This window comes from Theropithecus gelada, unplaced genomic scaffold (assembly GCF_003255815.1).
Source record: "Theropithecus gelada isolate Dixy unplaced genomic scaffold, Tgel_1.0 HiC_scaffold_15883, whole genome shotgun sequence".
Lineage (NCBI taxonomy): Eukaryota > Metazoa > Chordata > Mammalia > Primates > Cercopithecidae > Theropithecus > Theropithecus gelada.
In genome coordinates this window covers 1,287,307-1,300,930 of record NW_020257640.1, presented here as the reverse complement: position 1 = coordinate 1,300,930, position 13,624 = coordinate 1,287,307, and the positions used below count along the sequence as shown (strand labels likewise).

The 13,624-nt window shown below is 45.6% G+C and overlaps 1 protein-coding gene across 2 annotated transcripts; it reads right to left on the bottom strand.

The window, feature by feature from the left end:
- Positions 1-2,142: 2,142 nt before the first annotated feature.
- LOC112617122 (MKI67 FHA domain-interacting nucleolar phosphoprotein) lies at positions 2,143-13,313 on the bottom strand. 2 transcript variants are annotated; one of them, XM_025373849.1, is made up of 7 exons: positions 13,025-13,313; positions 11,879-12,016; positions 7,999-8,107; positions 6,713-6,924; positions 3,631-3,690; positions 3,449-3,517; positions 2,143-3,078 (listed from the first exon to the last, which is right to left on the bottom strand). In XM_025373849.1, exons 1-7 carry the CDS (start codon positions 13,286-13,288, stop codon positions 2,890-2,892), a joined length of 1,041 nt encoding a protein of 346 aa, XP_025229634.1. In that variant the 5' UTR covers positions 13,289-13,313; the 3' UTR covers positions 2,143-2,889. The 2 variants fall into 2 exon arrangements, with proteins under 2 accessions (XP_025229634.1, XP_025229635.1); XM_025373850.1 differs by having other exon boundaries at positions 11,879-11,920; positions 13,025-13,186.
- Positions 13,314-13,624: the final 311 nt, after the last annotated feature.

Sequence of the window (13,624 nt, the reverse complement as noted above, 5' to 3'; positions counted from 1 at the left end):
AGTTTGAGAGATGGTTCAAATAGGGCATTATTTAACAAATACATACTAAATCTTCTACGTGCCAGGAACAATTCTAGAGATCTAATCTGCTCTTTGCATGTACTTAAAAGCAACTCTATTTTGCATCAGAATACCTAGCCCAATATCATATGAAAGACTTAAAAAATTATAAAGAATGCTTAGTGGCAATGAATTAAAAAAAATTTTTTTTAGAGTGACAATGAATTTTATTATACTTTTAAGTTCTAGGGTACATGTGCACAATGTGCAGGTTACATATGTATACATGTGCCATGTTGCTGTGTTGCACCCATTAACTCGTCATTTACATTAGGTGCATCTCCTAATGCTATCCCTCTCCATTCCCCCCATCCCACGACAGGCCCCGGTGTGTGATGTTCCCCATCCTGTGTCCACATGTTCTCATTGTTCAGTTCCCACCTATGAGTGAGAACATGCGGTGTTTGGTTTTCTGTCCTTGTGATAGTTTGCTCAGAATGATGGTTTCCAGCTTCATCCATGTCCCTACAAAGCACATGAACTCATCCTTTTTAATGGCTGCATAGTATTCCATGGTGTGTATGTGCCACATTTTCTTTTTTTTTTTTGAGATGAAGTTTCACCCTTGTTGCCCAGGCTGGAGTGCAATGGTGGGATCTCGGCTTACCGCAACCTCCGCCTCCTGCGTTCAAGTGATTTTCCTGCCTCAGCCTCCTGAGTAGCTGGGATTACAGGCATGAACCACCACCTCAGCTAATTTTGTATTTTTAATAGAGACAGGGTTTCTCCATGTTGGTTAGGCTGGTCTTGAACTCCCGACCTCAGGTGATCCACCTGCCTTGGCCTCCCAAAGTGCTGGGATTACAGGTGAGCCACAGCACCTGGCAGATGCCACACTGTCTTAATCTAGTCTGTCACTGACGGACATTTGGGTTGGTTCCAAGTCTTTGCTATTGTGAATAGTCCTGCAATAAACATACGTGTGCATGTGTCTTCATAGCAGCATGATTTATAATCCTTTGGGTATATACCCAGTAATGGGATGGCTGAGTAAAAGGGTATTTCTAGTTCTAGATCCTTGAGGAATCGCCACACTGTATTCCACAATAGTTGAACTAGTTTACAGTCCCACCAACAGTGTAAAAGTGTTCCTCTTTCTCCACATCCTCTCCAGCACCTGTTGTTTCCTGACTTTTTAATGATTGCCATTCTAACTGGTGTCTGTTTTTTGAGATGGAGTTTCACTCTTGTCGCCCAGCCTGGAGTGCAATGGTGCGATCTCGACTTACTGTAACTTCCACCTCCTGGATTCAAGCAATTCTCCTGCCTCAGCCTCCTGAGTAGCTGGGATTACAGGCATGCGCCACCATGGCTGGCTAATTTTGTATTTTTAGAAGAGATGGGGTTTCTCCATGTTGGTGAGGCTGGTCTTGGAACTCCTGACCTCAGCCGATCTGCCCACCTCAGCCCCGCAAAGTGCTGGGATTACAGGCGTGAGCCACCGTGCCCAGCTTTTTTATTTTTTATTTTTCAAGAGACAGGGTCTTGCTCTGTCACTCTGGCTGGAGTGCAATGGTGCAACCACAGGTCACTGTAGCCTCAAACTCCTGGGCTCAGTGATCCTTCCACCTCAGTCTCCTAAGTAGGTGGGACTACAGGAATGCGTTGCCATGCCCAGCTCATTTTTGTTTTTTTTTTGAGACAGAGTCTTGCTCTGTCACCAGGCTGGAGTGCAGTGGCGCGATCTTGGCCCACTGCAACCTCCACCTCCTGGGTTCAAGTGATTCTCCTGCCTCAGCCTCCCAAGTAGCTGGGATCACAGGTATGTGCCACCACACCCACCTAATGTTTGTGTTTTTAGTAGAGACGGGGTTTCACCATACTGGCCAGGATGCTCTTAATCTCTTGACCTTATGATCCACCTGCCTCAGCCTCCCAAAGTACTGGGATTACAGGTGTGAGTCACCGTGCCCAGCCTCATTTTAAAAATTTTTTGTAGAGAGGGGCTCTCATCATGTTGCCCAGGCTGGTCTCCAACTCCTGGCCTTAAATGATCCTCCTGTCTCAGCCTCCCAAAGAGATGGGATAACAGGCATGAGCTATGACATCTGAAAGCAATGTTTTTAATGAATCTGAATTTGCTAATGAAGGGGAAAATTTACTTTTTTTTCCCCCCAATGACTCCCAAGTCCTACTCGCAAACAAATAAATCGTAGAAAAAAAAGTTTAATGGCTGGTTCTTGTTTGAATCTTGAAATACAATTCCTCACTGATGACACTGGTATAAAATGGTGGTTATTAATCCATGCTAGCACAACCAAAACTAACGTTAACATTATCGGTAAAAATGAGTCATTTTTGAATCTCGATTAAAATCTGAACACAAAAACAAATCTGTGTTAACACTGGAACTGCCTTCTCACTCTACATAGAATTAAACTTCCAGCTTTAACCATTTCATGTTGAAATCTAAAGCATCCCCATGAGTTACATGTCCCTGACAAACCATGTAGGTGGACAAACAAGATTGGTGGTCTTTAAATGCCAGTGACAGAAAAGGCTGCAGTTTAGTACTTAAACCTGCAGTTAGTGGTCAACTTTCTATCCAGGCAGAGTAAACTAAGGATAGTTATGAAACATCAAAAGAAAACTAGAGGCCAGGACAAAGAGGCAGTGTCAGCCAACCCAATGCAAGCTGGTATGCACCTCTGTATTTCAGACAAGGGCAGGCAATCCAAAATTACAGATTGCTTTTCTTAACTTGACCAAACAGTGTATTTTTCCTCTGAAAATCTTGTCAAAGGTTGCAATTCATTGCACCTAGTAAAATACAAAGTCCACTCTCATAAAAATATTATATTTTTCAGAAGAAATATAATACATTAAAAATCACTGATTGCTTTTTCTTCGTCTTTTTTTCCGTGAATGTGTAGGTGTTTGAGTCTCTTGTATTTCTTCTTTTACACAGGATATGGGCTGTTTGAAAACTATTTCATTATCTTTATCATCATCATTCAGTTCAGCCACTTCAGATTTTCTCCTCTCCAAAAATGTTGGTGTACAAACTGGTGTGGGGCCCTGGATTCAACAAGTAAAGATTGTAATACAGAAATGTAGACCAAGATTATGACTTAACCTAAAAATAACACCTCTTCTCTATTTTTACAAGTTGTGCCCCATTATTTTAGGTCTGTTTCCATCTTTTGGTGATACTATTGCAAAGAATAAAGAACTCAGATGCTTATCAACTTAGTACAGAAATTCACAACAAATATAGCATGTTCCATTACAAGATTTTAGGCAGAAAATTGCTAAATCGACAATAAAGATCTACCAAATGTCACAATATTTAATTTGAAATCTTAAAATGAGAGTAGCAGAAACTACTTTTCCTCCTTCAAATTATTTCTATAATATCTGGTACCCAGAATATTGGAAACCATTTTACCTGGCTATCCACAGTCTTCTCAGGAGTGTCAGGAGTACCTAAAACTTTCTTCTTCTTCTTTCCTAAAACCTTAAATTTTAAAAGACATCAATTTGAATACTGATCAGCTATGGTAGTCTTGAATGTTTTCCTACTTAACTTTCTCTAACATCTTGCATGTAAAATGATAAAAAACATTTTACCTGGCCTTTTGTAGACGTCTGACGATTAGTTTTTGAAATACTTTCCGTTTTCTGTAAAATCTTTAATAAAAAAGTTATAAATTGACAATCTCGTATCTTTTCTTTCTAAACTTAGCATTAGATCCTCATATATATTATCAGGAAATCCTCCCTAAATGACAGAGCATTTCAATTTAAAAATCAAAACTCATAAATACAGTGAATTATCTCAAGTAAAGGGCAAAACCAGGAAAAACCCGGTAGAGGAACTGGCAGAGCTGCAGAGGTTGAAGGGAAGGCCAACGCCTGGAGCTCCCTGATTCCCAGAATCCTGAATTCGGGAGGGCGGAAGCAAGAAGAATGTGCAAAGCCAGGCCACCCCCATCTCCACTAAGTCACAAACAGGGTACAGGAAAAGCAGTGCTTGCGTGCCTCTTACCAAGTTTCACTGTCTCAGTTCCCAAATGGTTCACAAGAGTACCAGGGCCTAAGGCCGTGGCGAAATGTTCTAATACTATTAAAGACAATATTTGGAATTTGGGCAAAAAGTTAACCACCGAGAATTGAGCCAAAGGAGAATAACACAGTCATCTAGTTTCTGGATAAGGTTAAAAACCTAGTAAATTGGGCCGGGCGCGGTGGCTCAAGCCTGTAATCCCAGCACTTTGGGAGGCCGAGACGGGCGGATCACGAGGCCAGGAGATCGAGACCATCCTGGCGAACACGGTGAAACCCCGTCTCTACTAAAAAAATACAAAAAACTAGCCAGGCGAGGTGGCGGGCGCCTGTGGTCCCAGCTACTCAGGAGGCTGAGGCAGGAGAATGGCGTAAGCCCGGGAGGCGGAGCTTGCAGTGAGCCGAGATCGCGCCACTGCACTCCAGCCTGGGCGACAGAGCGAGACTCCGTCTCAAAAAAAAAAAAAAAACCTAGTAAATTGGCTGGCCCAGTGGCTCACACCTACAGTCCCAGCATTTTGGGAGGCTGAGGTGGGTGGATCATGAGGTCAGGAGTTCGAGACCAGCTTGGCTAACATGGTGAAACTCCATCTCTACTAAAAAAATACAAAAAATTAGCTGGGTGTGGTGGTGTGCACCTGTAGTCCCAGCTACTCAGGGGGCTGAGGCAGGAGAATCGCTTGAACCCGGGAGGCAGAGGTTGCAGTGAGCCGAGATAGCACCACTGCACTCCAGCCTGGGTAACAGAGGGAGACTCTGTCTAGAAAAAAAAAAGAAAAGAATAAGACCCTTACCTATACTAGCCATACCATAATGAGCTTCATTCTTGATCTATAGTAAAAGACACAGCTCTCCTTACTGTGACAGATGGAGGAAAGGTTCAGTGTTTTGGTATTTACTTATAGCATACAGTAAACCAAAGACTTAATTCTGGCAATGTCACCTCTGAATGACAATCTTTTTCTTTTTTTAGAGATACGGTCTTGCTCTATTGCTGAGGCTGGAGTGCAATGGTACAATCACAGCTCACTGCAAACTTTAAATCCTAGGCTCAGGAGACCCTCTTGCCTCAGCCTCCTGAGTAGCAAGGACTACAGGCACACACTACCTCACTTGGCTAATAAATGGCAATCTAAGAGTATTATAGTTTTCAGTTAAATAGTGGGTTTACTTCAGTAACTTAAAAAACAGATTATGTAAGGCAAACAAATCAGATTATCTCCTTAAAAGAAGTTTCCTCTTCTAGCCAGGCATGGTGGCTCACTCCTATAATCCTAGCACTTGAGGAGGCCAAGGCGGGTGGATCACCCGAGGTTGGGAGTTCGAGACCAGCCTGGCCAACATGGTGAAATCCCATCTCTACTAAAAATGCAAAAAGTAGCTGGGTGTGGAGGTGGGCGCCTGTAATTCCAGCCACTTGGGAGGCTGAGACAGGCGAATCACTTGAACCTGGGAGGAGTTTGCAGTGAGCCGAGATTGTGCCACTGCACTCCAGCCTGGGCAACAGAGACTCTGTCTCAAACAACAACAACAACAAACAACTTTCCTCTTCTGTATAATGTAAATAACAGAATCTGGTCTCATAATGTTTTAGGAAGAACCTACAATGGAATGTTTCAAAAGTTTAGTCGGATCAGGCATGGTGGCTCACACCTGTAATCCCGGCACTTTTGGAGGCGAGGTGGTAGGATCACCTGAGGTCAAGAGTTCGAGACCTGACTGACCAACATGGTGAAATCCCATTTCTATTAAAAATACAAAAAATTGGCCGGGCGCGGTGGCTCAAGCCTGTAATCCCAGCACTTTGGGAGGCCGAGGCGGGTGGATCACGAGGTCAGGAGATCGAGACCATCCTGGCTAACGTGGTGAAACCCCGTCTCTACTAAAAATACAAAAAACTAGCCGGGCGTGGTGGCAGGCGCCTGTAGTCCCAGCTACTCAGAGGCTGAGGAGGGAGACTGGCGTGAACCCGGGAGGCGGAGCTTGCAGTGAGCCGAGGTCGCGCCACTGCACTCCAGCCTCGGTGACACAGCGAGACTCCGTCTCAAAGAAAAACAAAAAACAAACAAACAAACAGAACAAAAACAAAAAAAACCAAACAACAAATTAGCCAGGTGTGGTGGCGCGCACCTGTAATCTCAGCTACTCGTGAGGGTGAGGCAGGAGAATTGACTGAACCTGGGAGGTGGAGGTTGCAGTGAGCTGAGATTGTGCCACTGCACTCCAGCCTGGGCAATAGAGCAAGACTCTGTCTCAAAAAAAAAAAAAAAAAAAAAAAAAAAAAAGAAAAAAAAAGTTTAGTCAAAAAACTGGCTGGGCACAGTGGCTCACGCCTATAATCCCAACCCTTTGGGAGGCTGAGGTGGGTGGATCACCTGAGGTCAGGAGTTCGAGACCAGCCTGGCCAACATGGAGAAACCCTGACTCTACTCAAAATGCAAAAATTAGCCAGGCATGGTGGTGTGCACCTGTAATCCCAGCTACTTGGGAGGCTAGAGGCAGGAGAATCGCTTGAACCCAGGATGTGGAGGTTGCAGTGAGCCAAGATTGTGATAAGCACTAGGCTAGGTCCTTTACAAGGTACAAAGTCTCCCCCTCCCCTCCCCTCCCCACAACAAACCACAAAAAAGATTTCATGAATATTTACCAAGGAAGGAAAATCATAATCAATTCCTTTTTTAGCTAATTTTTTCCTGAGTAATCTTTCTTTCTTTTTAAATCGCTCCTCCATCCGTAGCTTTTGTGTTAGTGTCCGATTCCGATTATACCGTTTCACTGATGGATGTGATGGCTGCTTAAATGGAACATTCCAGTCTTTAAAGAGTTCTTTATGTACTTTTTCAGGTGGCATAAAATGACCTATTTTTAAAAAGAAAAAACATAAAAAGTTTCAACCAAATGGTAGGAAAGAGATTTTAATGCTAACTTTAGAATCTCCCCAGTGCCATTCCTCACATAACAAAATGATGTGGTTGGGTACAGTGGCTCACATCTGTAATCCCAGGTTCTCTCACGGCAATGGGAAGTGAATAGAGAGACACTACCTGGTCAGCCTCATCAGCTGTGAACTTGGGTACCTAAGACAGTCACATGCCACCATGGGCACAGGGAGGCCAGAAACTTCGCTTTGGCTCCCAAGGGCAGCAGGATCTAGACAGGGATGCTGTCTGTACCCTATGGACTGCAGGGTAGGGGCTGCGCTGGCTCCCTTCTGCAGGGTAGGGACTGCGCTAGCTCCTTTCTGTAGGACGAACCTGCACTGGCTGCTTTCTGCAAGACGAACTACTCATCTGGTGCTATCGTTCCTCCGCTCCCTCTGGCTTCTCTAGTGTGCAAGAGCTGCAGCCACTGCCATTTAGACAGATTTTGCAATGCGATTCCTGACCTTTGATGCTATCCCCACTGCCCTCATGATAAATTCTGAACTGGCTGACTTAGAAGGCCCTCGGTAACTTGACCTGAAGCTTCTTCCTGCTCCCTCATCTCTTGCTACTTTTCCTTCCATTCTCTCACAGCTGAATGGTTAGGCATTCACTGTTGGCATTCACTGTTCCTCAGCCAGGAATAGTCTGTCTTCACTCCTGTCCCCTTCACCTGGCTCGCTCCTGTTTAGTCTCCAGGTTTCAATGTCAATGCTACTTCCTCAGAGAAGCCTTTCACAGCCCATAAGGATGGGTTAGCTGCTCCTCCCGTGTGTCCCCAAGGTAACTTGTTCGGTTCCATTTAGGGTAAAAACAGCTCTCAGGCTGGGAGATTTTAAAATTCCAATTAGAATCTGCCTGTAACATACACTGAAGTCCTCGCACCATTCTGTAAGAGTCATCCCAGAGATGAAGTGGCATGTCCAAGCAGCTGGGCAAGCCGCCCTTCCCACCACAGTCACCCCCCAGCAGCAGGCACCAGGCAACCCTGCAGTAAGACAGGAGCACTTACACTCCAGCAGTCTTTCACCAAACAGGTAGTTGTTCATTGTTTCAGCAACTATCTTGGCAACATCCTCAGACTCAAACTCCACAAATGCATAGCCTTTGCTATTTCCAGTCTGCAACAAAGAAGTCGCCACAAAAAGTAGAACAATCAAATTTGAATGCATCATCAAATTCCTAAAATGCCATTATTTCAAATAATGTATATTAGCCCCTTATCAAATATTACCACACGCTTAATTCTAACTTCAATTCACATATTCTGGGGACTGTTATGGGAAAAAGAAAAGATGCAAGAATCTGGACGCACAGCTGATTTTCTGGTATTCTTGGGATTTTGGTTACATGTGATAAATACACAGTTCCTATGGCTGGAATTTATTCAGTAACAACACCCCATGGTATAAAAAAAGTCTTCAACTTAAAAGCCACATGGCTTAACCATGGGAATCAGGAGGCTCATTTCTAGCACCAGTTGTGTCAGTAACGAGCAACTTGGACAATTCCACAACTGAGTCTCAGCTTAATTATCTTCAACAGGGGGATTCTTGGAAAAATTTAAATTCCTCAAAATCCATTTATAATCTCAACACTCAAAAGGGAGGGGAAGGCCAGGCGTGGTGACTCACGCCTGTAATTCTAGCACTTTGGGAGGTTGAGGAGGGTGGATCACCTGAGGTCAGGAGTTCAAGACCAGCCTGGTCAACATGGTGAAACCCCATCTCTCCTAAAAATACAAAAAATTCACTTTGGGAGGCCGAGGCGGGTGGATCTCGAGGTCCGGGGTTCGAGACCAGCCTGGCCAACATGGTGAAACACGATCTCTACTAAAGATACAAAAAATTAGCTGGGCATGGTAACACGCACCTGTAATCCCAGCTACTTGGGAGGCTGAGCCGGGAGAATCGCTTGAACCCGAGACGTGGAAGTTGTAGTGAGCTGAGATCGTGCTACTGCACTCCAGCCTGGGCGACAGAGCAAGATTCCATCTCAAAAAAGAAAAACTAGGCCAAGCGAGGTGGCTCATGCCTATAATCCCAGCACTTTGTGAGGCCGAGGTGGGTGGATCATCTGAGGTCAGGAGTTAGAGACCAGCCTGGCCAAAATGGTGAAACCCTGTCTCTACTAAAATACAAAAATTAGACCGGACACAGTGGCTAACATCTGAAATCCCTGCACTTTGGGAGGCTGAGGCAGGAGGATCACCTGAGGTCGGGAGTTAGAAACCATCCTGACCAATATGGTGAAACCTCATCCCTACTAAATATACAAAAATTAGCCAGGGGTGGTGGCGTGCGCCTATAATCCCAGCTATTCAGGAGACTGAGGCAGGAGATTTGCTTGAACCCGAGAGGCTGAGGGCGCAGTGAGCCAAGATCATGCCACTGCACTCCAGCCTGGGCAACGAGACTCCATTACGCGGGGGGGGGGCGGGAAGCCCAGCATGGTGGCTCACGCTTGTAACCCCAGCACTTTGGGAGGCCAAGGCAGGAGGATCATGAGGTCAGGAGATCGAGACCATCCTGGCTAACACAGTGAAACCCCCTCTCTACTAAAAAAATACAAAAAAAGAAAAAGAAAAAAAAAATTAGCCAGGTGTGGTGGTGGGTGCCTGTGGTCCCAACTACTCGGGAGGCTGAGGCAGGAGAATGGCGTGAACCCGGGAGGCAGAGCTTGCAGTGAGCCGAGATCACGCCACTGCACTCCAGCCTGGGTGACAGAGTGAGACTCTGTCTCAAAAAAAAAAAAAAAAACTTAGCCAGGCATGGTGCCGGGCACCTATAATCCCAGCTAGTCTGGAGGAGGGCAGGAGAATCGCTTGAACCTGGGAGGCAGAGGTCACAGTCAGCTGAGGAACTGTGCCACTGCACTCCAGCCCGGGCAACAGAGCGAGACTCCGTCTCAAACAAAACAAAACAACCACCAAAAAAACCCTGAATAGAATGAAATAGAAAATCAGCGAATCACACAAAACAAGTTTAAATATTGTCTCATTTGGCTTTTATTTCAGTTATGCTTACATGCATGTGTATGTGTGCTGGTTTGTGCTATAAAACTTTTTTTGAAAACCCTCATCTTCTCTGTGATGGTAAAAACTTACTTCTTACTGTGAGCCAGTCTGCAAAATGCTCTTCTAGAAAAATCTGCTTATACCTGCACAAAGATTGTTCCTAGCAGCTTCATGTAAAGAGTTAAAAATAGTAAAAAACCTAATGTTCAGGCTAGGCACAGTGGCTCGCTCACACTTGTAATTCCAGTACCTTGGGAGGCCGAGGTGGGTGGATCACCTGAGGTCAGGAGTTTGAGACCAGCCTGGCCAAAACATGGTGAAACACTGTTTCTACTGAAAATATAAAAATTAGCCAGGTGCAGTGGCCAGTACCTGTAATCTCAGCCACTTAGGAGGATGAGGCAGGAGAATCACTTGCATCTGGGAGGCGGAGGTTGCAGTGAGCTGAGATCGTCCCACTGCACTACAGCTGCCTGGTGACAAGAGTGAGATTGTCTCAAGAAAAAAAAAACAAACCCAAAACAAAACCTAATTTCAATAGGAGCATGGATAAACTTTAGTTACCTAAGTAACAAGCAATGATGATAACAAAGGCCCTAGAGTTAAAGCTCAGATTATTGAGTAAAAAAATTCAGCTGAAGAATGATAGAAATAATATAATTTTAAAATAATACTATATGTACATTTATATATGTACACATTTGTATTGTAGCACATACATATATAGATATAGTAAAAACTTATAAACATATATAGCAATGAAAACTGAATTTGTGGCCAGGAGCGATGGCTCACGCCTGTAATCCCAGCACTTTGGGTGGCTGAGGTGGGAGGATCACAAGGTCAGGAGTTCGAGAACAGCCTGGCCAACTAATGAAACCCCGTCTCTACTAAAAACACACAAAAAATGTAGCCAGGTGTGGTAGCAGGTGCCTGTAATCCCAGCTACTTGGGAGGGTGAGGCAAGGAGAATCACTTGAACCTGAGAGGCGGAGGTTGCAGTGAGCTGAGATCGCACCACTGCACTCCAGCCCGGGTGACAGTGCAAGCCTCTGTCTCAAAAAAAAAAAAAAAAAAAAAAAGAAAACGGAATTTGTGAATTTAATTCCCTAATTAAAGGAGAAGGTGAAGAGCACTGGGAAGGGTACAAAAGGGACCTCAATTCTACCTATAATCTGTATCTTTAGGACAACTAACAGATGATGGATGCACACCCTATCCCCTAGATGCTAAATCAAATAGGTGCCTATGGCTACAACCAAAGTTTATGTGTGGGGAAAGAAAATAAAGCGGGTCACTCTTCTACTGAAACAAGCTACGTACAGCTTTTTCTCATTAGAAGGCATGACACAACAGTAATTATACTTAGTGTTTATTGTGTGCCAAGGACTTTATATTCAATATTTCATTTAACCTTTGACTAAATACTCCCAGGAAGTTTTACTCATATTTAACATATCACAACACTGAAGCATGGTAAGGTCATATCACTCTAGTAAAGTGTAGAGCCTGGCCCTAAACCTCGGCAGTCCAACTCCAGAGTCCTCATCTCTAACTATTCACTATATAAACCTTTGCTATTATAAGGATGCTTGTACCAGAGGCTAATACGAAAAGATGTATAAACCTGGGCCTCATACTGAAGTTCATTTACCAGGACTCTTAATTTAATGTAAGGATTTGGAGAAATGTAAAAAAACAAACTTTTACAATAATACTGATTTTGCTCCTGTGGCTGTTTCAGATTCTAAACCTCCACTCTCCTTTTTAGAATGAAATCTGGTAAGCAATAATGTGTATGTGAACGTGCTCTTTAATGTCAAGAATCACACACATTTGAAAAACAAAATATCAAATCCAACTTTAAAAATCTTACCCTTTTACTTCTGGACAGTCTGAACCGTGTCACAGTGCCAAACTGGGAGAAATACGAAAAGATCTGGGTTTCGTTAAGTACGTTAGGTAGGTGGCCCACATAGACTACTCCAGAAGTAAGTCGTTCTTGTTTTTTTCGCTGAAGACATAAAGACCAGGTAAATTAAATATTTTTTAAAATAAGAAAATCACATTGTAACAAAACTTACAAAACCCCTAGTCCTAGGCCCAAGAACCTACTCTGCATTTCCACTTACCACAGTAGTAATTCAAGAAGTGGCTGTTTAGTGTCTCTCTCCCCACAAAGGCCATGGTCAAGCAGTAATCAACTATCTTTCCAGCCTGGCATCCCAGCACCCAGAATAATATTAGTGCTCAATGACTATGTCAATCAACGGATAAGCAAGGACATCTCTGAACAAGCCATTTTAGATCTTCTGCCCAGAGAACTCTACATAAATACAGCCTTCAATTTTGTATGCATATTACTGTTTACTCGCACTTCATCGAAAAATTTTCGAGACGCTTGTTAACTCTCACAATACAGATTAGCCTTTCAGCGTCTCAACCATCATACCCTTACCTCTGTAACAAAAACTTCTAACTTTTCCTGTGTATTTTACGCTAACAACTACAGAAAGTATAAGCGATGTCAGGGGCCCTAGTCAGCAAGCGGAACCTGGCAACTACTCTATTTTAATAACTCCCAGATCACCAACCCGGCATACAAACCTCCCAAATGTGTTAAGTCTGGGCCCCCCGTTTTCGGGGGGAACGCGGAAGCGTGACAGGTCTAACCCGGAGATAACCTGTGGTATGGGAACCTATTCCCTCCAGCTGGTTCCCTCCACGGCTTCCGTCACCCCAATACTTCCCCCTTACCCTCCACATGAAGGCTCCAAGGCCTCAGCGGCCAAACCTCTCCATCATTTACCGACTAGCATAAACCCTTTAGTCTCAGAAACCGTGGCCTGCATGCTTAAGAGGTGAGTCCCTGATTCGGTCAAATCCGCTAGGGATACTCTGGAAGTAATGAAGGCGTGCGCGAAGGCAAGGGGAGTCCGGGCGGGGAACCGCGCAACCCCAGATACCCCCTCGACCCTGTCCGTCGCCCCCGCTGGCAGCCTGGACCAGGGTGCCTGCTCACCTGGGTTATGCGCTTGCGAACCTGCGCCACCTCCTTTTGAAACTCGGCATCTTCCTGCGGGTTAAGCGACAGGATCGGCCCAGCTGGGCCAGAAAAAGCCGCCATGCCAAAAGCGGCCAACACTAACTCCACGCGGCGCTCCCGGAAACGACGGGCTCCCAGCTCCCCTGAGGCGGAAGTAGAGGCAGGACAGGGGCGTGGAGGGGCGTGGCGGGGCGTGGCGAAGCGCGGAGGCGAGGCGTGGCGAAGGGTGGGGAGGGCCATGAGTCGCGCGCCGGGTTGGAGCAGGAGTTGCACGGAGAAGCGGGGTTGCGGCGCGAGGCGCGGGGCGCGGGACGCGGGACGGGGCATAAATTGTGCCGCGGTGTGAGGGCGGGGCAGGAGGCCTGGCGAGGGGCGGGGAGAGGCTTGAGTCGCGCGGAGGCGCGGCACCGGGCGTGAGTTGCGCCGAGGCGGGGGTGGGGAACGGGGCGGGACGGGGGTGGGTGTGGGGACGGGGCGGGACGGGGAGGGAGGTGGATAGAGCGGGGGGAGCGGGGTGCCGGCAGGGGGGTCTGGGTTTGGGCTGGGAGGAGCTTCCGCGCCCTCCGGTGTAGGGGC

Coding starts and splice junctions, on each gene's coding strand:
- LOC112617122 (XM_025373849.1), bottom strand. CDS start 13,288: ATGGCCCTCCCCACCCTTCGCCACGCCTCGCCTCCGCGCTTCGCCACG. Junction 12,017..13,024: donor TTCGCAAGCGCATAACCCAG/GTGAGCAGGCAC, acceptor TTATGTCTTCAG/CGAAAAAAACAAGAACGACT. Junction 6,925..7,998: donor TGGTGAAAGACTGCTGGAGT/GTAAGTGCTCCT, acceptor TTTTAAAAATAG/GTCATTTTATGCCACCTGAA.